At 41.1% G+C, this 27,352-nt stretch overlaps 1 protein-coding gene and 1 non-coding gene across 2 annotated transcripts in view; one reads left to right on the forward strand and one right to left on the reverse strand.

Moving 5' to 3' along the window:
* CDC14A (cell division cycle 14A) overlaps positions 1–27,352 on the forward strand; it is a 191,442-nt gene that overhangs the window by 110,942 nt on the left and 53,148 nt on the right. The window contains 2 exon segments of the mRNA XM_049765598.1: positions 13,788–13,875; positions 20,532–20,762. Of these exon segments, the coding sequence (XP_049621555.1) occupies positions 13,788–13,875; positions 20,532–20,762 (319 nt within the window).
* On the reverse strand, positions 7,523–7,655 carry LOC125997778 (small nucleolar RNA SNORA51). The gene has a single exon (XR_007491797.1). It is a non-coding gene; the product is annotated as a small nucleolar RNA SNORA51 (small nucleolar RNA).

Consider the following 27,352-nt stretch of genomic DNA (forward strand, 5'->3'; position numbering starts at 1 on the left):
TATTTTTGGTAAACAATATTTTCCCTAATGTGATCCTTGGCCAAATTTGTATGGAACTATGAATTTTTACTGATTAAGAAAAAATATTCTGAAAGCCATATTATGAAATTTTATTGAAGTAATAATGTATGAGGACTTCTCAATAGTGAATAGTAGATAGTGTTAGTGTAGAAGAGCATTCTGCATGCAGCACCCATAGACTGCTGTCCATATAGTGTGTATTTGGCCAAGTTTTTTTGGGGGGAACTAGCCAGCACAAATTACATCTTGCTTAAAAATCATTGATGCTTCTGCTCTTTACAGTTATTATTAATCGAAGATAATTTGAAGTTGTGTCTTCAGTTTTATATTATTTATTTTTATATTTTTTTGGGGGGGCACATCCAGTGATGCTCAGGGGTTACTCCTGGCTATGTGCTCAGAAATCACTCCTGGCTCGTGGGTCCATATGGGACACTGGGTCCCTTCCAGGTCAGCTGCATGCAAGGTTAACACCCTATGCTGTTTCTATCTATCTATCTATCTATCTATCTATCTATCTATCTATCTATCTATCTATCTATCTATCTATCTATCTATTTTGGTTTTAGGGACACACCTGGTGACTCTCAGGGGTTACTTCTGGCTATGAGCTCAGAAATCACTCTTGGCTTGTGGGACCATATGGGATGCCTGGGATCAAAACCTAGGTTCGTCCTGGGCAGCCGCATGCACGACAAATGACCATTTGCTCTGCCATTGCTCCAGCCCCTTAAGGAGCTTATTTAAATACTCCTGGGGATTTAGATGGAGCTTAAAGTTCATTTCTTGCCAACTTCAAAAACTCAGAAGTAGGGCATTTGCCCTACTTGGCAAGACCCAAGTTCAATCCCTGGCATCTCATATGGTCCCCTGAACCCACCAGGAGTAATTCCTGATGAGAGAGTAAAAAGTAATGTCTGAGTCCTGCTGGATATGCTCCAAAGCCCAAACTACAATCCATCTCCCCCAACACCCCAAATCCAAGCACTTGCGAAATGACTAACATTTTTGAGCTATTTCCTGACTGCCATATATGTTACTATTCATTTCACCTCTTTGAGTTTCTTTTTTGAGAAAATTTTTTTATGTAACATAGATTTTTTTTTAGGATGAGGCTATTTCCCAAAGTATCAAACTATAACTGATTTGCTCCTGTGCTTTTATGGTCTGGAAGATCTAGGCCACTTCCTTCCCCTGGTTTTTTTAAGGGGATTGCTAGCATGTGCCTGGCAGATACCTGCTTATTCACTGCTTGCTGGGAGCACAGTTACTCCTAAGGGTTTTTGTTGGTTTTTCTCATCATGCACACATGGAAAATTATATTTGTTTAGCACCTTGTGATCATTGACCACAATTATTGGGGATTCCCCTAGGGACTCTGCCCAATCAGTCTTCAACCAGGAAACTTAATTTTGTGATACTGGCTGGGAAACTGTTCTACAGAGATCATACTGGGTAGGCAAACTTTGCCAAGTCAGAAAGCTACATTAATTACATATGTTTACTAGGTCCTTTGTGTATCACACATATAAATCTCTCTCACACATACATATTTATATGTCATCCTCCCCCTGAGCCTGCCTGTCATTCATTTTCTCATGTGTGGGTAGAACCTTTGTTCTTCTACTTACTAGTGTTGAACCTTTATTATTGCTTTTTGTCTGCAATGTTGTTGTGGTTGACTCTTGCCATAAATTTTTCTGAGGAACACAAGTTTCCAAGTTGACTCACAACTTTCTTCACCTACAGCATGTTTTGTTGAGTTTTGTACTCTTGACGAGTTTTGTACTGACTAAATGTCTAGGGGAAAGGCCGGTTTCTTTATACAATACAAAAACCCCTTTTGACATGGGTTCCCCCTTCTTATTCTTGTTTTCGGCTCATTTCTCATATCCAAACCCATGTAGCTTCCCAGATGTCTTCACTTATTTATGGAAGGTCCTTGGACACACTCTTTTTTTCTCCTGTCTGAGATCTCATTGGTCTTCCCGTGTATTTGTGTAGCTGACTGTGAATTGTATGCACTAGAGAACTTTTTTGTGTTGCTATGTGTGGTGCTCTGCTCATAATCTTTCCTACGTTCTGGGTCTTTGAAGCCAAAAATTATTTCTTACACATTTTTTCATGTTTTAATAATACATATTCATTATGGACACCTTGACTGAAAGAACTAGTGAATGAGCTAATGAACACTCAAAACAAAAGTATCGCACATTTCAAGCCATGTAATCTATTAACATAGTAGAAACGCTCTTTCCATGGAAAAGAATGACCAAGGCCTGCAGAAGACAGGGCACTTGCTTTGTACTCAGCTGACATGGGTTTGATACCTGACATCACATATGGTTCCATGAGCCTTCCAGGAGTGATTCTTGAGTGCAGAGCCAGGAGCAGTCCCTGAGCAATGAGTGCGGGGTGTGGCCTAAAACAACAAAAAATACAAACAGAACAAAACAAAACATTTATTCTGATTTTGCAGTATATTTTGGGAATTTTTACTTTTTTTTTTTTTTTTTTGGTCACACCTGGCAGCGCTCAGGGTTAATCCTGCGCTCAGAAATCGCTCCTGGCAGGCTCGGAGGAACCATAATGGGATGCCAAGATTCCAACCACCATCTGTCCTGGATTGACTGCATGCAAGGCAAATGCCCTTTTGCTGTGCTATCTCTCCAGCTCCCTGGGAAGTTTTACATTTTACAACAGATAGATTTTTTGTTTTGTCACCAGCCAATATACGCTGTAAGAAAAAGTGCTTAAAAAAGTAGAAAACAACAACATCTACAACACAGATTCCTACATACTAGAACCTTGGATCAAGGCTTTCATGCAATCTTAATCTAGTTTAACACGATGCTAGCACAATAAAACTGTGCTAAAGCTTTAATGTGGTTTAACACAAATTGCAGTGTCAACATCATGTTTATTTACTTTTTTTTTTGGGGGGGGGCACAGTCAGTAACGCTCAGAGGTTACTCCTGCCTATGCGTTCAGAAATCGTTCCTGGCTTGGGGGACTATATGGGATGCTGGGGAATCGAACCACAGTTTGTCCTAGGTTAGTGTGTGCAAGGCAAACGCCCTACCGCTTGTGCCACCGTTCTGGCCCCATACATCATGTTATATGAAGGAAGAATGTCTCTAGGTGGACTAGTCATTATAAGTAACTTGTTAAATCATCTGGGTGATGTAACCTTCACTGATTGCTATTTTATACATGCTTCTAGAATGAATAATATTTGTTAGAGCTTCCATCTTTCCACATTTCACCTCAGGTAAACAATAGGAATAATTAACTGCCTAAGGAATGATGATTCAAATTTCTTCTTTGGATTGGAACTATATGTGAAGTGTTATGACCTCAGATCTTTATGTCCTGAGCACTGGAGTAGCACTTGCAAGCATGCTCTGAAATATTTTCCCTGACATTGTGTCAGTAGATACATTTATTATTGTCCCCTGAATAATATTCTTAGCTTCTCTCCCTACCCAGCTGTGGGAAAGGTGCTGAGCCACTGAACCTCCAGGCTACTCCTTTTCCCTCTACCCCAACTCTTTCAGATACAATTAATAACCTGGAGCTTGTTTGTTGTTTAAAGCGAGATGACAGAATTCAATTTAAGCCAAATGAATATTTTCTTCATTTTGAACTCATATAGTGCCAGTATTACAGCATATATGTGCTTATGTAATACAACTGTGCTATGGGCACTGTCTTGTGGATTCTGAAATTAGAGAAATATAAAGGAGCTCTACCTCTTCCTTCCCTGACCTTCAGAAAGATCCTGGATCTTGTGGCAATCAGAATTACCTTGTCACACATGCAATGCATATGCCTCATGTTTACAGCCTCATGCTTGCTCTGGACACAAAGCCCTGGAGCCATTTTTCTCTCTGGGGACCCTTAACAGAAGAACTGCCTGATTGCCCTGTGTATGTAGGCAGCAACATGATTTGAATTTATGGCCTTTGACTTGCTGAACAAAAGTTTTAGGACAACAAGAATATTTTGGTCTAAGGTACAGGAGCGATGGCGCAGCGGTAGGGCATTTGCCTTGCATGTGCTAACCTAGAATGGACTTGGTTCGATCCCTGGTGTCCCATATGGTCCCCCAAAGCAGGGCGATTTCTGAGCACATAGCCAGGAGTAACCCTGAGCATCACCGGGTTTGGTACCAAAAAACCAACAAGACAAAACTAAAAAAGAATATGTTGGTCCAAGAAGGCCCTTTTTATTTATTAGAGCAAATTAAATAAACACTCAGGAGTTCTTTATTATTTTGGTGGGGCCTGGGAGGTGGGAATTGGTCCATACCCAGTGGTGCTCAGGGAACCATATGGAAGTGCCTTGCACTTGGTTTACCCTACCTGTTATACACTGATTTTAAAAGTTTTTGTTCTACTCTTTTTTTTTGTTTTTGTTTTTGGGTCACACCCGGCAGTGCTCAGGGGTTCCACTGTCCTTCTGCATAAAAGGCAAATGCCTTACCTCCATGCTATCTCTCCAGCCCCTTGTTCTACTCTTAAACCTCTTAGGTTCTTCTCTTATGGTGCTTACAGAGCTTAAAGCTACTTTGCCTTTAATGAAGGAAATTTCCACTCAAACTATTATAACAAAGATTATAACAAACTATTATAACAGAGATTGTCTACTTAAGCCAGAAACATTTATTTCTAACACCTCTGGAGGCTGGAAATATAAGATCAAGGTGTTGGCAGATTTGGTGCCGGAGAAAGGTTCATAGATGGTCATAACTCTACAGAGGGGTTGGTGCTGTTTTTATAAGGGAGTAAACCACTCTAAGAATTTTATCACTTTCCACAGGTCCCCATCTCTAAATACCAGAGTTTAGTCAGTGTGTGAGTTGGGGTGTTGTGGGGGAACAGTATGTTCAGTCCAGCAGTGGGTACAATGGAGATGATGATAAGATTTCACTGTACTGCTCTAAGGATAAAATGAGTGGAATGGAATGGAGTCATGCTTAGTGCTGAGCCAGTGGTCAATATGAACTTGCTGCTGTTTTTTCATCTCTTCAGTACCTCTTTTCAGCATCTGTTTACTTTCGGATGCTGTAAAGCCCAGAGGCAATGATTTTTGTTGTTTTATGTGTAATACTAAGTTTGAGTCCCTGGTACAAAGTTGCAGCAAGTGTTTGAATGGATAATAAATTGTAGTTAAGAACTGCTTATTCTGAGGCTGGAGCATTGGCGCAAGTGATAGGGCGCTTGCCTTGCACGAACTAACCTTCCTCCAAGAAGGCCAGAAAACCAAAAAAAACAAAAACAAACAAACAAAAAAACCCGAAATAACTGCTTATTCATGTTAAAGAGTTATTAGATAAGAACTGTTAACAGAGGGGCCGGAGAGACAGCATGGAGATAAAGTGTTTGCCTTGCATGCAAAAGGTCGGTGGTTTAAATCCCGGCATCCCAAATGTCCCCTGAGCCTGCTAGGAATGATTTCTGAGCATAGAGCCAAGAGTAACCCCTGAGCGCTGCTGAGTATGACCCAAAAACCAAAAAAAAAAAAAAAAAAAAAAAAGGCACTGTTACAGAGATATTATAGGTGCTTACCTGATAGACCGTCAATTCTCTTACATCATCTATATTCCCCCGAGGATCACCCAGGGGTTACTAGGAAACAGAGCTTGAAAAGTCCCTGAGTACTACTCGGTGTTCACTCTTCCCTCCACTCTCCAAAGTAAACTTTATTTCTGGATGAAGATCCTTAGTCAGGTCAGCTTCAGGTCAATGTTTTTTTTTTTTTCTTTTTTCTTTTTTTTTTTTATTGCGGTGGTCAGAGGGCTATAGGTTTTAAATTGTTGAAACTGAAAAATGTATTTGTGATTTACAGAGGTCAGTACCACTGCCACAGATACATTTCTTTTTTTGTTTGTTTGTTTGTTTTTGGACCACACCTGGTGACACTCAGGTTACTCCTGGCTCTATGCTCAGAAATCGCTCCTGGCTTGGGGGACCATATGGGATGCTGGGGATCGAACTGAGGTCCGTCCTAGGTCAGCCACATAAAAGGCCAATGCCTTTTGCTGTCCTGTCGCTCCGGCCCACAGATACATTTCTAATAAGTTGTAAAAATAATTGAAGTCAGCTAGATAGTATAGTGGTAGGGCACTTACTCTGCAGGTGGAACCAAGATTTTTTTGTTTTGTTTTTTGGTCACACCCGGCAGTGCTCAGGGGTTACTCCTGCCTTTACACTCAGAAATCGCTCCTGGCAAGCTCGGGGACCACATGGGATGCTGGAATTCGAACCACTGGCCTTCTGCATGCAAGGCCAAGTGCCCTACCTCCATGCTATCTCTTCTGCCCCTCAAGATTTAATCCCTGACACCTTATATCATCCCCTGAGCACCACCAGGAGTGATTTTGAAGGACAGTCAGGAGTAAGCCCTGAGCACTGCTGGATATGGCTCCCCCATTATTCCCCCCAAATTAAAGTTAAATGTACCAGGAGAACGAACTGTTCCAGAGATATCTGGAAAGTTTTTTAAAGACTGAAGTAGCTGGAACATTCAAATTGTATTTATTCACTTACTGTTTTTCTCTGTTGTTTGTCTAGAGAGGACTTGGTGGGCTATATGCTTTATATAATAAGGGATCAGATCTTTCTCTTGCCTCTTCCTTGCTTCATGGTTTGTTTGATTTCTTTTGTTCACAAAACATGGCAGAGTTGGAAAGTACTCTAAGTTCCTGTCGTAGTTTTTTTTTGAAATGTCTGTGTTTAGTTAGAAAAAGCAATTTGTATCATCTTAAATACTTTTTTTTTTTAAATACTGTTCTGTGTAGTTAATTCACTATAAAAGAAGACACTGCATAATTTCTGGAAGCTTATCAAAGTAAGGGTTTTGCTCTATTAGATCAGTCTAAAGTAGTAATTTATTATTTTTTTTCAGATTTTTTATTTATAACCCAAATATTTTATTCCCTTAGTCCTATCCAAGTTGCTTAATATAGGCTGATATTATCTAATGTTTATTATTTTGGATAGGCGGATTTGCAAACATCTTTGGGCCCTTTTAGTTTTGTATCTCAGTGAAACCATTGCCGTTCTCTTTATCATTAAGTATGAATGGTTACTATTTAACCAGATAAATTTTCACAATCCAAATGGACAGTACAGTTTGCTTTTCTAGATGCACTTAGTGATCAAGGACACAGAAATAGTAAACATAGTAACTTATTCTCCTTGATGGCTTCTTAATTAGGATTAGCCTTGATCATGAAAAAAATAGCTTTATTTTGAAATTTTAATTATTATTTTCAACTTATAATTGCTGGAATGGGCTACTGATTAATTTGAGACTGTTATTTTTAAGAAAATAGTTAATATTTTTCTAATAGTTCTTAGAAAAATCTAATAAAGAAGTGCATGGGGGCCAGAGCAATAGCACAGTAGATTTGCCTTGCATGTAGCCAAACCCAGGTTTGATCTTTGGCAACCCCTAAGGTCCCCTGATCCTGCAAGGTGTAATTTCTATTTTTTTTTTTTGTCCCCCGATTCACAATACAGACCAGGCAAAGGGCCTGTGTTGAGGTGTATATGAGGTGCATTTATTGTACCTCCTCTTTCTATACAGTTAGTGTAAAGAACACAGCCTGTGGTAAGAATTGGGAGGCACAAGGTGTAATTTCTGAGCACAGAGCCAGGAGTATCCCCTGAGTGCTTCCAGGTGTGGCCCCCCCAAAACAAAACAAAAGGGTGCATATTAGATTAATTATCTCTATAAATAGCTATGCCTGAGATTTACTTTAGCATGCAAATATCAAACATGTATAGTATTTTGGGCAGCATTTACTTTGGGCAATATAGAATTATTATGTTAATTACAATTATACCATATCAGATCATTTACAGGTTGTCAGGTAAGTTTACTTTATAATGTTTTTAGACTAGAAAGAAATATAGTTAAAAACTTCTTTGGAGTTTTTCTGGGCTCATGTTCATTGAGGCCTGAGGGTACTCCCAGCTTTGTGCTCTGAACTTCTTCTGTGGTGCTCAAGGAACTGAATGGTGCTGTAGATTGAAGTGGGGTTGACTGTGTGCAAGGCCAGCACCTTCACCCCATTTCTACATCTCTATTCCCCAAAGAAACATGAGTTTGAACAAGAAAATTTTACCATGGGGCCAGAGAAATAGCATGGAGGTAAAGCATTTGCCTTGCATGCAGAAGGACGGTGGTTCGAATCCCGGCATCCCAGATGGTCCCCTGAGCCTGCCAGCAGTGATTTCTGAGTGTAGAGTCAGGAGTCACCCCTGAGCTGCCAGGTGTGACACTCCTTCCCCCCCAAAAGAAAATTTTACCAGTACAGTTTGATGATGGATAGTTGAAATAATTAGACTCTAGACTACCTTAAAGACATGGCTGAAATTCAACAAACACTCGAGTTCTTCAGTGATCTGCAGACTGTGACTGGCTTGGCTTTCTATCACTGCAGTCTGCCAAGTGGTGGTAAGAAACTCTTTAGTTTTAAATTTTGGAATAAACCTGGCTGTGTTCAGGGCTTCCTTGTAGCTCTGTTCTCAGGGAACCCTGATAGTGCTTGGGAGACCATATAGGATCAGGGATTGAACCTGGATGAGCTGTATGCAAAGAAAGTCATTTACCTGCTGAAGCATCTCTCACTCTATGTTCAGAGCTGGGCTGGTCAGGAGTTTTTCTTGTCTGCTGAGGGAGCGAGCAATCCATGCTGGCTGGGCTGGAGTGAGCCAGATATGATTGTTATCCAAAAGTGGTACATATCGAGGTCTTTAATGAAAAAATGCTCCATATCACATATCAGCAGGGAGATGCAAATCAACACAACAATGAGGTACTATCTCATGCCACAGAGACTGGAACACATCACAAAGAACAAAAACAATCAGTGCTGGTGGGGATATGGAGAGAAAGGAACTCTTATTCACTGCTGATGGGGAATGCTGCCTAGTCCAGCCTTTATGGAAAACAATATGGAGATTCCTCAAAGAATTGGAAATTGAGCTCCTGTATGATCCAGCTGTACCACTCCTAGGGATATACCCTAGGAACACAAAAACACAATACAAAAATGCCCTCTATGCATCTGTGTTCATTGCCGCTCTATTTACAATAGCCAGAATCTGGAAACAACCCAGATGCCCAACAACAGATGACTGACTAAAGAAACGGGGCCCGAAGAGATAGCACAGCAGCGTTTGCCTTGCAAGCAGCCGATCCAGGACCTAAGGTGGTTGGTTCGAATCCCGGTGTCCCACATGGTCCCCCGTGCCTGCCAGGAGCTATTTCTGAGCAGACAGCCATGAGTGACCCCTGAGCAATGCCGGGTGTGGCCCAAAAACTGAAAAAAAAAAAAAAAAAAAAAAAGGATGGTACCTATACACAATGGAATACTATGCAGCTGTCAGGAAAATAAAGTCATGAAATTATCCTATACATGAATGGACATGGAAACTATTATGCTGAGTGAAATAGTCAGAGAGAGAGAATAGTCTCACTCCTCTATGGGATTTAAGAAAAATAAAAGACATTATGGAAATAATACTCAGAGACAATAGAGATGAGGTTTGAAAAGACCAGCCCATGATATGAAGCTTACCACATAGAGTGGTGAGTGCAGTTAGAGAAATAACTACACCAACAACTCTCAGGATAATGGTAATGAGTGAGAGAAAAAGAATACTTGTCTCAAAGATAGGCAGAAGGGTGGGGAAAGAGGAAGATGGGAGCATTGGTGGTGGGAAGGTCGCACAGGTTAAGAATGGCATACTTTACTTTGTGGGGGGCCCACACCCGGTCACACTCAGGGGTTATTCCTGGATATTCACTCAGAAATCACTTATGACTTGGGGGGGGCATATAGGACACCAGGGGATTGAACTGCGGTCTGTCCTAGGTTAGCATGTGCAAGGCAGATGCCTTACCGCTTGTGCCATTGCTCTGGCCCCAGGGCTATACATTTTAATGACTGAACCCAACCACAAACATGTTTGTAACCATGGTGCTTAAATAAAGATTTTAATTTAAAAAAGTGATATATATTGTGTAGGTATTTCCCAATCCTGTGCAATGTTTTGGACATCCTTGAGCTCTAACTCCTCCCTGTTTATTACCAGGGTTAAGTGGTCCCTGGGAAGGGAAGGAAATTGGGGTGAGATGGAGTACCAAGATGATGACAACCCCTCCTCAGTCTTTAGCCTTTTCTTTTTTTTAAATTTTTTTATTAAATATATTTTTAATTTAAGTAACATCATATTTGGGTTACAGTCATAACCAGAACACCCCCCTTCACCAGTGCAACATTACCCCCTCCCCCCTTCCCATCCCCTACCTGTATTCGAAACAGGCATTCTACTACAGTAATTTGTTTTTAAGTTCAGTAAGTTGTATTTTTTTTCCTTAAAGGATAAGAGTAAACAAAAAATATAGTAAAGGTGTGATAGTGGCAATCGCCAATGTTTGCATAGGTCCAGAAAAATGGAGAAAATGGAAAAAAAGTCCTTGATTACAAAAAGGCCTCACCCCAGAAGTTTATTGGCATAAGACAGACTCTGGGTTCCAGGCATACCAGTCTATCCAACTCCAGTCATTCTCAAGGTTCCGGTGAAACTTTTTCACACTTTAGCTATAGTTGGTATCAGACTTTTATATTTAAAGACTCTGGATTCTGTGCATTTCTTTCGTCGATGTCAGGCTGATGTGGAGCATCCTCTAGTTTCAGCATATCATTAAATGCGGAGTGATTTGCCCTGCATGCAGACTGTTGCTGAGTCGCCTGGGTATTGGGAGTACTCTTTGGAGTAAGTCAATGCCAAAGCAGTGGTAGGTCTTCTCTGGTAGAGGCTTGGGTCCTGGGAGTGTTAAAGACAATTGTGGTTGTTTCCATAGTTCAGGTGTGTGTGGGTGATGCCCATTCTTCTGAGGCCTGAGCCAAATCATTATGCCAATGTTCAGGGTAAAAGGCCTAATTACATTACCAAATTTGTTTTTCCATCTCTATTAGATAAACACTTGTTTGCATATGTATTATTTTCCCATTTTAATGTGCCTATGCAAAAGAGAAGCAATGCCACAAGATATTGTTGGTGCATCTGGGGGCCTACGAATAAAGTCTAACATTTCCCGTAACTTGGTATAAACGTGAAATCTATACAGAGTTACTTTTCTACCAGTATTGCTTATAAAACAGATCTCATAGGGGGAAAATCAAACAATCAAATAACTAATCTAGTGGGCAAAATTGTCACTATATGAGGATGTTTGAAAAGTTATAGATGTAAGGGAATACATCTGAGATATACAAAAGAGATGCATGTGACCCTTTTATGTTTTAAAAAGAAAAAAAAAGAAAGAAAACAAGGGTATTTGAAGACAACAGGTGATAGTTGAGTTTGAGACATGTTTTGCGGCATTACAGAACCCTATATTTTCCTTGAACTAGGGATTATGCTGAAGCTGATTCCAGTATCATACAACAGTCCATAGTTTGATGGGGGCATGAGGGGCCATCAAGCATGGGTCAACAGGTGTGTTGGTTGTAGTTGTTTGTATAGGCATGAGCTGAGGACCGAGAGGGTGTCATTCAATGAGAAGCTGGATGGTGGTGTTGGAGCAGAAGGTCAGTTTTGGTGTCTACCCAATCAGGAACTGAGGATAAGGAGGGTTGAATAAGGGGAAGATAATGGTTCAGGGTTTGGGTATGAGGAGGTAGGAGAGACAAAGGGGTGAGGGGAGAGACAATATATAAAAGACTAGACAAAAAGGTCAATTTGAATGTTTTATCAGAATCTTGGGCATCCTGATTCTATTCCTAGGAACAGTCTAGTATCAGGAACGTTTTTGGATAATGCTTAAAAAGTGCATTTGTCGCGCGCCCACGCGGTTTAAAAAAATATTACTAGCAAACAAAACGGGGGCAGAATATACATAAGAGAGGGGTTTCCCTCCTCTGCCTGCCTCCCCAGGGCCCGACTTGCCAGGGCCGGCCATGAAGACCCGCCTGGCGTGGGGGGTCCCAGTCTCCTGGACCATCTTTAGCCTTTTCTCTCTCCTCACACATTCTCTTCCTCTCCTCCCTCTTCCCAGTCCCAATCTAGTATTGTCAGCCTGGAGAGAGTGCAGGTGTACTCAACCAGAGATGTTTAAAGACATGCTTAAAGCTTGTTTAAAGCATGTTTAAAGCATGTCAACTGTTTAGTCAAGTGCTTCCAGTTTCCCTTCATGATCTGCCGGGGCAAACTATATTTGTTTCCATACCATTTCATTGTAGATTGGTGGGAAGCAAAGCTATTTTTTTAAATATAATTTTTATTTTGGTCGTAGTGGTTTACATATTGTTGACAATAATATTACAGGTTCACATTTACATAAAATCGGGGATTCCCATCACCGATTTGTCCTCCCTACATCTCCGTGTTCGTCCTACCTCCCATATCCTCCTCCCTCTCCCCCAGGACTTCAAGAAATTGTGGTCCCCACTGTACCTAGCTTACTACTTAGTAGTCTTGGTCTTGGTGCCTCCCTTATTTCCCCCTCTAACTGGGAGGAAGGACTCCATAGTTCAAGTTATGTGGTTTTATTTGAAGAAGAGAAAAGTAATAAACTGGGGTAAAAGTCTAGTATGCTGAAAATGGGGGGAATCCTTCTAGAGGCTCTCATTGTTGGTTTGAGAAATGAAGGAGAAAAAGAAGGTGAAACACCCCAACAGTACAAAAAGAAGAGTCAAATATCCAGTGAGCACTCCAGTGATAACGATAGACACCACAAAAAAACAGGCATGGTCTTGAGTTAAAAAAACATGGCAGAGCACCTAAAGAAAGAAAAAAAAAAAAGAAGAAAAAAACAAAACAAAACAATATAAATATAAATGGGGACAACAGCTTCAATAACCACACCAAAACAAAGCAATCAACAAAAAGTAGATAGGTAAATAAAAATAAGAAAAAAATAATAATAAATGAAAAAAATAATATATAAAAGATAAAAATGTTTTGTGCTTTTTGCCTTTTTTTTTTTCCTCCTGCACTGGCACAGTAAATATTGGGGTCATTCGAAAAGGAATTCACTTGGCCTTAGCGCTATGGGGTTTCTCCACCCTTGGGGTATATTGTCACGGGATTAACTATAGACTCTGTTCAGGTTCATTTACTCTACCGGTGGTGCTTTCGTGGGAAACAAAGCTATTTTAAGGGGCCGAAGCAATAGTATAGTAGGTGGGCAAGGTAAGTCTTGCACAAGGCTGACCTGAGTTCAATCCTCAGCATCTCTTAAGGTCCTGGCTCTGAGCTCCTAAGCCCCAACCTACCTCCCACCGCTGGTTGTGGCCCCAAAACAAAACCAATAAAACAAACAAAAAAACTCACCGATTTTAAGAAAATACTGACACATTGTTTTCTTAACGTTTTTTGGTTTGTTTTGGGCCACAGCCAGCTTTACTCAGGGTTTGCTACACACAAGGATCACTTCTAGGGAGACTGTGGGCTGGGCCTTATGGGGTGCAGGGGATTGAATTTAATTCCATCACATTTCCTACCTGCTTATCATTCTTTCAGACCCAAGTTTTCTCAACTTTTTGTATGGTGTCAATAAAGAGATTTTGGCAGCAATCAGAATTCCTTGATACAATTTTTGTCTTTTTATTTTATTTAAGCCTGAGTTCATAAGTGACTATTTAGTAGTAATAGAATAAAATGCAGTTCAGTTTCTAATGGTTTCTTAAATTTTATGAGAAGTATAAACTGTTTTTCTTCTCTTTCCTCACAACATTCTTCCAGAGAATTGAGAATGGCGACTTCAACTGGATTGTTCCAGGAAAATTTTTAGCCTTTAGTGGACCACATCCAAAAAGCAAAATTGAAAATGGTAGGTCCCTCCTTACTATCCAGACCTTTATGCTACTTTACCTTCTTATGGTTTTCTAATTTTCTCAAATGATCTCTTTGGGTGATTCACCAAAGAACATTTGTTTATAATGAAAAAAAATTGAACATTATTAAATAATATATTATATATAAATAATATATAATATATAATGTTTAAATATATATTATATATAAATGTACATTTATATATATAGTATATATAAATAATATAAATAATAGTAGGCAGAGCCATAATCTATGTCTGGGGGCTGGAGCAATAGTGCAGCAGTAAGGTTTTTGCCTTGCATGTGGCTGATCCAGGACAGACCTGGGTTTGATCCTTGGCATCCCATATTCCCCAAGCCAGGAGTTATTTCTGAGTGCATAGGAGTAACCCCAAGTGTCACCAGGTGTGGCCACAAACAAACAAACATAAAACCCCCAAATTTTATGTTGGCATAGAGAACATGCATGATATGGAAACTAATTTTCAAAGAGGATTTTTTTTTTCCTTTTTGGGCCACACCTGGCAATGCCCAGGGGTTACTTCTGGCTTTTGGCTAATGAATTACTCCTGGCTGTGCTCCAGGGACCATATGAGATGGCAGAGATTGAAACTGGGTTAGCTGTGTGCAAGGCAAACACCTTGGACTCTTGCTCTGGCTTTTCAAAGACAATTCTTTGAGAAGCCAACTAGTCAAACCAGTAAGCACTCTGCTGTCTTTTTATCAGTGGGTCTTAGATCTGTTGGGTAGGAGAGCAGTGCCCTACAGGGCATTTGTTGGGGAGTATCATGTTGATGCTGCTGATGTCTTTCCCTGAATGCTTATGCATCCATACTAGTTAGTCTCACCGTTCACTCATAGAATGTGCATGCGTCTCTGGTGGAGTTACTGTCGTCTCCATTTTATAAAGAAGTAAACTATGGGGGTCGGAGAGGTAGCACAGTGGTAGAGTGTTTGCCTTACACTCAGCCAATCCAGGACAGACAGTGGTTCGAATCCCAGTATCTCATATGGCCCCCTGAGCTACCAGGAATGATTTCTGAGCGCAGAGCCAGGAGTAACCTCTAAGCATCACTGGGTGTGACCCAGAAACAACAACAACAACAAAAAGCAAAGGAGTAAACTATAGTGATGAGTAGGAAATTTGACTAACATTACAAATAATGGGCAATATTACTCCTCCAATCCAGTGCAAATAGCCTTTGCAGTTTGATATGTTTGGTCTTGTCGTGACAATTAGGAAATGTTTAGTTCTGCCATGACAACTAAGAAAAGTTGTCCAGTTGACAATTGTTACTTTATTTGCAGATTATGTATAGCCATAAACATACATAGTTAGGAAAAAAATAAAAAAATAAAAAAAAGGATCCTTTTGAATGAAACGTGCTTAGTAGCTATGTGAATTTTCTGAGTATTTTCTCCTTGCTTATTTTAATCTGCTAATATTTTCTTCAAAACACATAAAGATAGGGACTAAGGGTTTAAGTGAGACGAATTTATGGGAGCACTACATTAGATTGAAAAAAAAATTAGGAGCCAGAGAGATAGCACAGCACTAGGGCGTTTGTCAAACCCAGATAGACTGGGTTTGATTCCTGGCATCCCATATGGTCCTCCAAGACTGCCAGGAGTGATTTCTGAGTACACAGCCAGGAGTAACCTCTAAGTGCTGCCAGGTATGACCCCAAAACAAACAAATTATCTATGAACACATGGAATGAAATAGTTTGCTGGAATACTAGCCTCCTAGGAATGGAGTAGAATTTGAAATCTCTAATGAGATTTATTTTTCCCTTATTATTTTTTCCTAAAATCTGGTTCACTTATCTTGTCATTCATGTATTTGGCCTTGACACCTTACTTGTTTCCACAAGCAAAGGATGTATCCTTTGTTTCTATCTCTAATATGTCTATTATGAAACTTGGATCAAGGTTTTGTCTGTGAATGGATAACCCAAGTCGGGAGAGTGAATGGAGTCAATAAATAAAAAAACCCTCCACACTCATTCGATGATTAGATTTTCTCACTCACCAGCTTGCCGATGAATCTTCATCATATAGGACATAGATCAATTAACCCCCTGCCCACTGGATTATTGGAATAATGTGTAGACTATCGTTTTATTGTTTTTGTTTTGGGACCACACCTGGTGATGCTCAGGAGTTACTCCTGGCTCTGCTCTCAGAAATTAGGGGCCAGAAAGATAGATGGAGGTAAGGTGTTTGCCTTGCATGCAGAAGGTCGGTGGTTCTAATCCCGGCATCCCATATGGTCCCCCGAGCTTGCCAGGAGCGATTTCTGAGCATAGAGCCAAAAGGAACCCCTGAGTGCTGCCAGGTGTGACCCAAAAACCAAGGGGAAAAAAAAGGAATTGCTCCTGGCTTGAGAGACCATATGGGACACTGGGGATAGAACTGCAGTCTGTCCTGGGTCAGCCGCATGTAAGGCAAATGCCCTACCACTGCACCACTGCTCTGGCCCCACATGGCTACTAAGAGAACTGCCTTTTGACTGTAGGTCTTTCAAGACAGGATTAATGAAATTTTTATTATCTGCACCTTACCTGCTGTACCATTTCTAGCCCTCTTAGTTTATTTTATACTCCCTGAAGGAAAGGAAGTCTGAAAGTGCTAGTTGATTATGATCTATTTTTTAAATTACCTTCAACAATTGCACTTAAGGCTGTTATTGATATTACTGTGGCATTTTATTGTAGCGGTCATTTTAGTTGATGCAACCAGAATCTTCATAGGCTTTATAAACCCTATTTGAACTTGAAATATAAATTTGTTGTGAAATGAGTAAACTTAATACTTTTACAATGAAGGGGCCGGAGTGATAGCACAGCAGTAGGGCTTTTGCCTTGCATGCTGCTGACTTGGGACAGACCTGGGTTTGATTCCTGGCATCCCATATGGTCCCCCAAGCCTGCCAGGAGTGATTTCTGAGCGCATAGCCAGGAGTAACCCCTGAGCACTACCAGGTATGATCCCCAAACAAAATAAAACAGAAAAACTCCACAAAACTTTTATGGTAAAATATAATCTTTATTAGAACAACCTTGTTTCTCTGACAAAGCTGAAAGCCATTGTAGGAATTTGTTAGCAGAAAAACAGGTTTAGGAAAAGGAATTGACAAACAAATAGCTGTTATTAGGGAGTAGCAAAAGGAAGTCCTGAAATCCTGGAATCCAGGTAGAATGGACTATGGGAGTTTTAAGTGTGTGCATGTTAACAAATAGCAGGTAGGAATTTCTGTTGTCTCTTCACAAGAAGGTGATACAGAGGAAAACAGCACTGCTGAATTTTTGTGAAACAGTTTTCAATTGATGAGCTCATAATATAGCAGTACAATAAAATATATAAAAATTAAATATTAGGTAATTAGGATGTGATAGTTTGAATGTTTACAGTATTGGTGCACACAGTTTCTGCACCATCACCACTGTCAGAGTGCCCCAGACCCTTCACCACTGTCCCTATGTCAGTTTGGGTTCACCTCTGCATTCAATCTTCTGCTCAGTTGATAATTTGAGTTTTGCAATTTGGGGCCCAGGATAAAATATGTATTTGGATTTTAAATGGAAAAAAATAACAAAATCCACAATTCTCAAGTGGCAATGAGAGAGAGACAGAGAGAGAGAAGAGAAAGAGAGTTGCAAGTTTCTATTTAAGAGAGTAGAGAGAGAGAGTTGCAAGTTTCTATTTAAGAGAGTAGAGAGAGAGAGGCTTGCAAGTCTTTGCCGACTTCCTTCCTACATGTGTTAGCATCAGTGAGATCTGAACCCAGCAGAGACAGAATGTCTCAGTTTTCAAGTTTTTGTCCACCAGCTCCTGACCTCTGTGCGTCCCTGGTCCCAAGGCTCCACCTAGTGGCCTGATAGAGCAAGGGCCCGTGCAGGTCACGGGTTCAGCAGGGGTGGGGGGTGGTCGAAGGCCCAGAAAACACCTGACTCCCTCAGAGCACCCCTGAGTCTTTGAGAAACTTCCAGATTCTCTGACGATACTCTTTGCTTCAGAACACAGGACACTGTCATTGTCTGTTGGCTCAAACTTGTTTGAAAAGCATGTGAGAGGGCCCGGAGAGATAGCACAGCGGCGTTTGCCTTGCAAGCAGCCGATCTAGGACCAAAGGTGGTTGGTTCGAATCCCGGTGTCCCATATGGTCCCCCATGCCTGCCAGGAGCTATTTCTGAGCAGACAGCTAGGAGTAACCCCTGAGCACCGCCGGTGTGGCCCAAAAACAAACAAACAAACAAAACAAAACAAAAAAAAACAAAAAAATAAAAAGAAAAGAAAAGCATGTGAGAATGTTCAAGAAATCTGTCAAGGAGATATAGTACAAAGAATTTATTATTTTTAAAGAAAACTTAAAAATGTGCACCTAGAATTGTTCAGCCATCTGATTGAGAAGATAGTCAGACTTGTTTCATCAGTTGGCAGCAGACAGATGAAGGATGACCAGAGGAAGGTTGAGTGTGTGCAGAATACAGGGACTGTGTGCAGAGGAAGGAGCAGTGTTCAGACGAGATTCTGGTCACATTTGGTGAGGTTCATTGGTGACATTGGTGTTTGCATCTCTTCTCAGAGTAGCAGCAGTCTTAGCACTTTGTTTACAACCTCATCTCCTTTCTAATTTTTATCTCTTCTTAATTGAATGAACATTTAGTGGGTAGGCAGTGTTTTGATTGTAATCATGCCAGCATCTTTCTCTAGAGTCCCATTGCCTTTTTTGTCTTTTAAGAAGTTGTTGTTGCCAAGAAAAGCCGGATTATGTTTTTCTTCCAGATTGAGTTGGCGTGTATATTCTTGGTTCTTCACAGCTTTGGGACTCTGAAATGATAAATAACTATTAGTGTGTAAAGAAGTCTGATGCATAGCATCAGTTAGCAGCAGGAAGGTTGGGTCGAGCAGGTAGATAAGCAGGACATAGAACCAGACTTGCGTGTCATAACATGATTCTGGTCTTTGCTTTCCTGTGTGTGTGTATATGTGTGTGTGTTTTAGTTTCTTTTTTTGCACATTAACTATACTATTAATTTAGAAAACTGATTCTGGTCTTTGCTTTCCTGTGTATTTATTTTTTGTTTCTTTCTTTTTTTTTTTGCATTTTAACTAAAATATTAATTTAGGAACCTGATTCTGGTCTTTGCTTTCTGTGTGTTTTTTTTCAGTTTCCTTTTTTGCACATTAACTAAAACATTCATTTAGAAACCTGATGTAAAAAAATGTAAAAGGGCAACATATATACTGTATTTTTTTTTTTTTTTTTTTTTGGTTTTTGGGCCACACCCGTTTGACGCTCAGGGGTTACTCCTGGCTATGTGCTCAGAAATCGCCCCTGGCTTGGGGGAACCATATGGGACGCCGGGGGATCGAACCGCTGTCTGTTCCTTGGCTAGCGCTTGTAAGGCAGGCACCTTACCTCCAGCGCCACCGCCCGGCCCCATATACTGTATTTTTGACTCACACCTGGCATTGTTCAGGTGTTACTCCTGCCTCTGTGCTCAGAAATCGCTCCTGGCAGGCACAGGGGACCATATAGGATGCTGGGATTTGAACCACAGTCTGTCCTGGATTGGCTGCGTGCAAGGCAAATGCCCTACCCCTGCACTATGTGTATCTGCGATTAAGCTAACTCTGTAGTTCCTCAAAATATTCAGGTTATTTGGGAGTCACTCAAGAGTAAAGACCTTTAAATATAGACTCCCTAGAACAGAAAATGTGAACAAGAGTAAATTGGCAGAGCTGGAGAGATAGCCCAGTGTTAGGGCGTTTGTCTTGCATGCGGCCAACCTGGGAGGGACCCGGTTAGATTTCTGGCATCCCATATGGTCCTCCAGTCTGCCAGGGGTGATTTCTGAGTGCAGAGCCAGGAGTTTCCCTGAGTACTACTGAGTGTGGTCTAAAAACCCATCAATCAATCAATCAATCAATCAATCAATCAAGTTAAAAAAAAGAAGAAAAAGAGTAAATTGGCTTCTTTCTTTGTCTTATATCTGAACAGGTTGCTTGAGATTTCAAATAGCAATTATAAGCTCTTGTGACTTTGAGGAGGCGAGTGCTTGATAAACATTCACCTCAGTATTGGGGAGGGAGGGTGTTAAAACCACGCAAATGGCAAAAAAGACTTTCAATGCAATTTTTGGAATGTTTTTGTTTTGACTTGGAAGGAGAATGTTTCCAGGATTGGAATCCTAGTGGCTATTCCAACCCATTTCCCCTTCTATGTGGGGTGGGGGAGAGGAAAAGGGAAGAGAAAAGAGGGTGAGAGTGAAAAGGAGGGAGTTCAGTTATTCCCACTGCTCCTTAGAGAAATGTAATTTAGACTTTGGCTCGTGAAATCTGTTTCCCTTCTGAAAAACAAAACCAAATCCCTGGAGATTGGCAAACTTCAGTGTGGAGGGCTTTTCTGGGTTTTGCATTCTAGGTTTTTAATTAATTTTTGGACCAGATCTGGCAGCGCTCAGGGGTTACTCCTGGCTCTGCATTCAAAGATCGCTCCTGGCAGGCTCCGGGGACCATATGGGATGCCGGGGATTGAACCCAGGTCTGTCCCAGGTTGTCCACGTGCAAGGCACTGTGCTATCACTCCGGCCCCGCATTCTGGGTCTGTGCTTCTGGCTGACAGCTGCTTCTTGCCCTTCCTTAGGTTACCCCCTTCATGCCCCTGAAGCCTACTTTCCATATTTCAAGAAGCACAATGTGACGGCCGTGGTGAGGCTAAACAAGAAGATCTACGAGGCAAAGCGCTTCACCGACGCGGGCTTCGAGCACTATGACCTCTTCTTCATCGATGGCAGCACCCCCAGTGACAGCATTGTGCGCAGGTTCCTCAACATCTGTGAGAACACAGAAGGGGCCATCGCAGTTCACTGCAAAGGTGAGAGAGAGGCCTTGGTGGGCTCTGAGTTTTGGAAAGGAAACTTATATTATATTATATTATATTATATTATATTATATTGTATTATATAATTATCATTGGGGCCACACCTGGCGGCACTCGGGTTACTCCTGGCTTTGCACTCAGAAATCTCTCCTGGCAGGCTTGGGGGACCATATGGGATGGTGGGGATCGAACCTGGGTTTGTCCTGGGTTAGCAGCATGCAAGACAAATGCTCTACTGCTGTGCTATTTTTCCAGCTTCAAGGAGACTTATTTGAACAGATCACATAGAACAAATCAGGATTTTTTCTATTTCAGGATCTTGAACACCATCGTGTCCCCAGGGATGGTGCTAAGGTGAAGATTTTGGGTTGGGCTGTGTTTTTTGGTTAAGGCATTGTCTCTGACTGCGCCTGTCCCTGCTCACTGCACCTAGATTCTGCAGTAGGAGTTTAAGAACAGCTTTATCTAGGCCTCACTTTTCTAGAGATGAGGCTTGTGAGTCGGTCTGCCTGTCTGTTAGTCTGTCAGCCCATCCCCACTTTCTGCTTGTCTTTGCAGCAAAACCTCTTCCTTCCTCCCTGAAGACAGTGTTTGCGTGGGATCACTGGATAGCTCTCTTGCTGCAGATGTGCAGCTACTTCTGAACAGAAACTTCTGACTCCATAAAAGCTCACTCAGGCTCTTTTGTTGGGAGCAAAGCACTTTGGAGTAGGCCTTGTTCAACTTATAAGGTCTAAGGCTAGCTAAAAAATATATAGGGCATTTGAGGCCAGAGTGGTGGTGCAAGCAGTAGGGCATTTGCCTTGCATGTGGCCAATCTAGGACAGACCACAGTTCAATCCCCTAGCATCCCATATGGTCCCTCAAGCCAGAAGCAATTTCTGAGTGTATAGCCAGGAGTAACCTCTGAGTGTCATGGGTGTGGCCCCAAAACAAACAAACAAAAAAATACAATAAAAATATATATAGGGCATTTACGTATACTTGAATTGTAGATAGATAATGAATGCTTTTTATAAAAGACTGCTATTTTCTATTGTCTTTTTATTTTCTATTTTATTTATTTTCACTATGATCTTTTTTTTTTGGAGGGGGGTATCTTGCTTACTTTTGGGCCACACTTTGGCTCTGTGCTTAGGGATTTCTCCTCGGGGACTTGAGGAAACATGAGACTCTGGGGTTGGAACCCAGGTTGGCTGCGTGCAAGGCAGGCACCCTACACCTGCTCTCAACAATGAGTTATTTTACCAGTAGAACTGTCTCCACTGTTTAGTTCTGTGTTTGCCAAGTGCTGTGAGCTTCTCAGAAAATATAAAGTTGTTCAAAGTCTTCTGGTTAGACTCAGAGGGGGCTTGCTTGCATTCCATTTTCAGCTTCCTGTAGGGTGGAAGGTATTTATTTCATTGGGGTCTTTGATTACAGTGACCCTAAAGAACCCTGGGATGGAACTAATTCCCCATTTTTTTAAAATTAATATAGCCACTAGGTGTTGCTGTTGACCCATCTTTGAGTTGGGGTGCTGATGTTTCCTGACCATTTTATGCTAATAGTCTAGTAGGTGTTGGGGTTTGTACTGTTCTTTTCATGTGCCTGGTGCTTTAACCGACTTTTTCATATAAATTAAAATACCATTTTGTAGGCCCTTGTTTCTATGTTTAAAATTTGAGTAGGTGGAGGTACTTGGCTGAACCATGTGAGCTTGTGGGGGGAGGCTGCCTTTTGGCACGTGGCCTCAATTTAGGGCAGAGCTCCTCCTGTCAGGTTTCATCTGCAATGAGAAAGCCCCCTTCAGCCCCCCAACTCCCTCCTGGCTCCAAGGTGGATTGGAGCTCTCTTTGAAGGCATATGATTCACCCTGGATTTAGCAGCTCTCAGCTCCAGTCAGGTCACTGGGGGGTCATGAACCCACACTCTCCTGCCCAGATGTGACCCCTGAACCCCAGCTTTGCCTCCATAGCTCTTTCTGATAAAGGTTTTATAGGCCCAGACAAAACTAATGGTTCACATTTTCAGTTCTAAGTGAAAAGGGAAGGCTGATATAGACACCAGCATTTGATGTTTAGAGATTTTCGTCAGACACACCAAATTCATTTGTGTGCCCTAAAAAATAAATCAGATTTTCTGGGATTGGTTTTGTCTTCTCTAGTCAATCCATTTTATCATTGTCAAGCTCTCAGTGCATTGTGCTTTGCACGGACAAATTCTAAGGAGAGGAAGTACAATTTGCAATTAAAGTTCGGCACCTCTTACCTACAAATACTGAGAAAATAAAAAAAAACCCATGATGTTCAATCTTCTTATTTCAGGTATTCTGTTTATTACATGCATCTCCTATGGAGGCTGAGATATACATATATATCAGGTTAAATTTGTTTTTTCGTTTAAACCCTTAGTATTAAGTTCATTTCTTGTATAAGGTCACATTTACATATGGTGACATTTTTGGGAAAAAAAGTCATTTACTTCCATTAATATATACATATAGAATTATTTAAAAAAATAATTAAAAATTTTAATAACTTAAATTTTTTTTTGATTTTTTTTGAGCCACATTCCTGGCTCTGCACTCAGGAACTATTCCTGGGGGTGTACTTTTTTTTTTTTTTATTGGTTTTTGGGTCATACCCAGCAGCTCTCAGGGTTTACTCCTGGCTCAGAAATCACTCCTGGCAGGCTCAGGGGACCATATGGGATGCCGAGATTCGAACTACAGTCCTTTTGCGTGCAAGGCAAACAAATGGCCCATCTCCATGCTATCTCTCTGACTCCCAAGGGGGTGTACTTTTTGATTTGTTTTTTATCTGTATCTCCTCGGGGACCATCATGGGATGCAGGGGATCAAAACCAGGTCAGGCAGTGTGCAAGGAAAGTATTCTACCCACTATACATACTATTGTTTCGGCCCATGGATTCTTGTATAAGGATTACACCTTTGAATTAATTACAACAGTATTGCTTTTAATAGTATACTTATCTGCTATAGGCCTGTTAATTATTTTGACATCTCTCCTAATTAAGTCAGCTTAATTTTCTGGGAATTCAGGCAGCACTGAACTGTGCATTTTAATTAAACTACAAGGCGAGGGAAGAATCTTATCCTATGTCAAATGTACTTAGGGAACCGCTGAGAGAGGAGAATAAATAATCAGGCTTCAATCTAAAGTACTATCTATAGTACTTTATTAGATTTACACCTTGAGGTATTAAAGCGATTCCATATCTGCAGCTCACCTTCTCTGGCTGATGAAAGGGATTGAAAAAGGCAACATCACAATGTCTCTGGCCTGTGATAACTGCCTGCACAGTATGGCAGTTAATGTTTCGCTTGGAATAAATAGACCTAATTCTCTGTGCCTTTCGTATTGTGCCCAGGGAACCTTTTAATTATGACACTTAAAAAATTGGTTAAGGTTTTTTTGTAGAAACTTAGCGACACGTTCCTATTTTGTTGAATTGTGGTAAGAGGTTCTAACTATTGAATGCTAAGGTACTAAGTAGGTTCTTTTTATGGATTTAAATTAGAGACTCCCTTGAAAAGGGAGAAACGACTTTAGTTTCAGAGAAATTTGAAAATTTTATGTACCACATATTATTGGGGAAGAGGGGGAGAGAGAGAAGAGAATTTAGTTTCAGAGAGATCTGAAAAATTTCTGCACCACATGTTATTGGGTTGAGACAGACAGATGGACGGACAGACAGACAAGTAGGGAAGCAGCCAGATCTGTCATGGGGACAGGGCAGTTGTGAAAAAAAGACTGCCAAGGCCCTTTGCTCTCTGAAAGGAGAACAAACTCGGGTGCTTAGAGGAAGGCCTCAGGAACAGCTGGAAAGTTCCAAGCAGTCTAGCTGTTGCTTGAGTAACACAGTTACTTGTCAGACCTCTGAGGAGCCCCACAATTGTTTGACATGGGGTACTCCAGATGAAAACTCTCTCTTTCCTTTCTCTCTCTCCCCCTCACTCTTTCTTTTCTTCCCTCCCCTCCCACTCCCTCTCTTTTTCAGGCATACCTTCTCCATCTGATCAGTGTAAATACAATATTTTTTAAAAGAAAAGGTTCACAGGAAAGGAAGAGTGGAAGGGATAAGGGTATCAATGAACATGAATTTGGTTATATTATGTTTTTATTTATTTATCTGAGTTTTGGGTCCAAACCTGACAGTACTCAGGGACTATTCCTGGCTCTGCCCAGGGATCATTCTTGGTAGTGATGGGGACTATATGGGGTACACAGCAGTTGAACTAGGCAGGGCAGATATCCACCCTGTCCTGTCTTTCTGACCCGTTTGTATATTTTTTGGGGGCCACACCTGGCGGTGCTCAGGAGTTACTCCTGACTCTCTGCTCAGAAATCATTCCTCGAAGGGACAGGGGAACATATGGGATGCTGGGATTTGAACCACATTTGGTCCTGGGTTCACTGCTTGCAAGGCAAACACCTTACTCCTATGCTATCTCTCCGGCACCTCCTATTTGTATTTTTGATCTGTATTTTTAGCCCTGAGGAATGCCCATCAAGGAGGAAATTTTTTTTCTGTGGAGGGAGGTGAAAACAGTATACTCTGTGTAAAGCATGGATTTATGTTCACCATGCAAACAGATTCCTTGAATCTGCGGGCAATACAGTTTTGTAAGTGATAATTGGAGGGAAAGCCCAGAGGTTTGGGGGACAATAATGGAAATAAAAAAGGTTGAGGAACTCTGTTTAGAGAACTATCTCTTCCACTGTTATGAAATGAGAATATATCTTAGACTAGACCACATGCCATTCTTTTTTTGTTGTTGTTGTTTTGGACCATACCCAGTATTGCTCAGGGATTACTCCTGGCTCTGTACTCATGAATTACTTCTGGGGGTACCCAAGAACCATATGCAGATGCCGGAGATCAAACCTTGGGTCAGTTGTGTGCAAGACAAGTACCCTACACCCTGTACTATATCTTTGACCCCAACTCTATTCTATTAATTTATTTTTTAATACTAAATCTTAAGTAATAGTTGGTTTTATTCTCCTACACATGATAGTATCTTATATTTGCTGAAATACTGTATATTTTCCAAGAATTTGGGAGGTCAAAAAGTTTCTCTCTCTCTTTTAAGACCACACCCAGGGGTCTAAAATCTAAAGAATATGTCTAGTATTAATTATATGCTATTAGTTAAACCACAAAGGAATAGAATCCTGTGTATTGGTGGAGGCTATTTTCAGCTTTTCATAGACTTTCTAATCTCGCCAAAAAAATTCTGATGGCACAAGAAATTAGAAATCAGTTCTGAGGGGAAACTTCAGATATTAATAGGTCATAAGAGGACAGTAGGACTTTTTTTTTTGGGGGGGGGTTACATTCTGTGATGCTCAGGGCTTAATCCTGGCTTTGTACTCAGAAGTCACTCCTGGTGGTACTCAGGGGACCATATGGGATGCTGGGATTAAACCCAGGTTGAATACATGCAAATGCATTATGCACTGTATTATCTCTCCAGACCTGACAGTAGCTTTTTTGGTCATATGAATGTTATATTTAGGCTTGTGCACTGTTGGACTTTTGGTGGGAATTTGTTCTCATTTTTGGGTGCTCAGGTGTTAGCCCTGCCTCTGTGCTCAGCTCTGGTCTCTGGTATGCTTAGGGGACAGACCTTTTGCAGTGCTAGGAATCAAATTGGAGTCAACTGTATGCAAGACGAGTGCCTTGCTTTCTGTACATCTCTTTAGCCTATGTACTTTGGGCCTTAATAATGCAAAAAAGAGACTTGGGTCTGGTGGATGTCAGTGGCTGAAAGAACCTGCCTTGCAACACGAGGCCATGAATTCAGTCCCCAGTGCTGTTTGTATGTGCCAAGTGTAATCACAACGTATCTGGGATCTCTAATCTCCAGTGAGCACATGAGCTCTTAATAATCTGTGCTTAGAAATTACTTCTGGCAGGCTTGGGATGCTTATATGGGATGCTAAACCAGGAATCCAGCCCAGGTTGGTTAAATACAAGGCAAACTCTGGCGATTTCTATTACTTGACATTTTTCTCCCTCTTGTGGAGGATGTTCTTAAATAGTGGGGAAAAACTCAGCACTGTGCTTTGCTCATGAGTAATAATTAGTAAATAAAAATGAATAGTGCCTGACTTAATTTTAAGAAGATAGGTATGGAAAGAATTCAAAAATGCGTGTAAATAAGTATCATTGATTTAGTTCCACATACTGCTTAGAAGACATGTATCTTGGGTCCTTTTGTTTCTAACTCTGCATTTATGCCAGAGCTTCCTGGCCTGGTCAGTACATGTAGGATGGGGATTGAATGGATGAGCAAAAATGGAAAGAACTCTGTGGTAGTATGATATTACAGGGGTCGGAGTGATAGTACAGCAGTAGGGTGTTTGCCTTGTATGCGGCTGACCCAGGATGGACCCAGGTTCGATTCCCAGCATACCATATAGTCCCTTGAGTCTGCCAGGAGTGACTTTTTTATTTTTATTTTTATTTTTTTTTGGGGGGGGGATACCCGGTGACACTCAGGGGCTACTCTTGTCTATGTACTCAGAAATTGCTCCTGGCTTGGGGGACCATACGGGATGCTGGGGGATCAAACT

The sequence above is a fragment of the Suncus etruscus genome, chromosome 19 (genome assembly GCF_024139225.1).
Source record: "Suncus etruscus isolate mSunEtr1 chromosome 19, mSunEtr1.pri.cur, whole genome shotgun sequence".
Taxonomy (NCBI): domain Eukaryota; kingdom Metazoa; phylum Chordata; class Mammalia; order Eulipotyphla; family Soricidae; genus Suncus; species Suncus etruscus.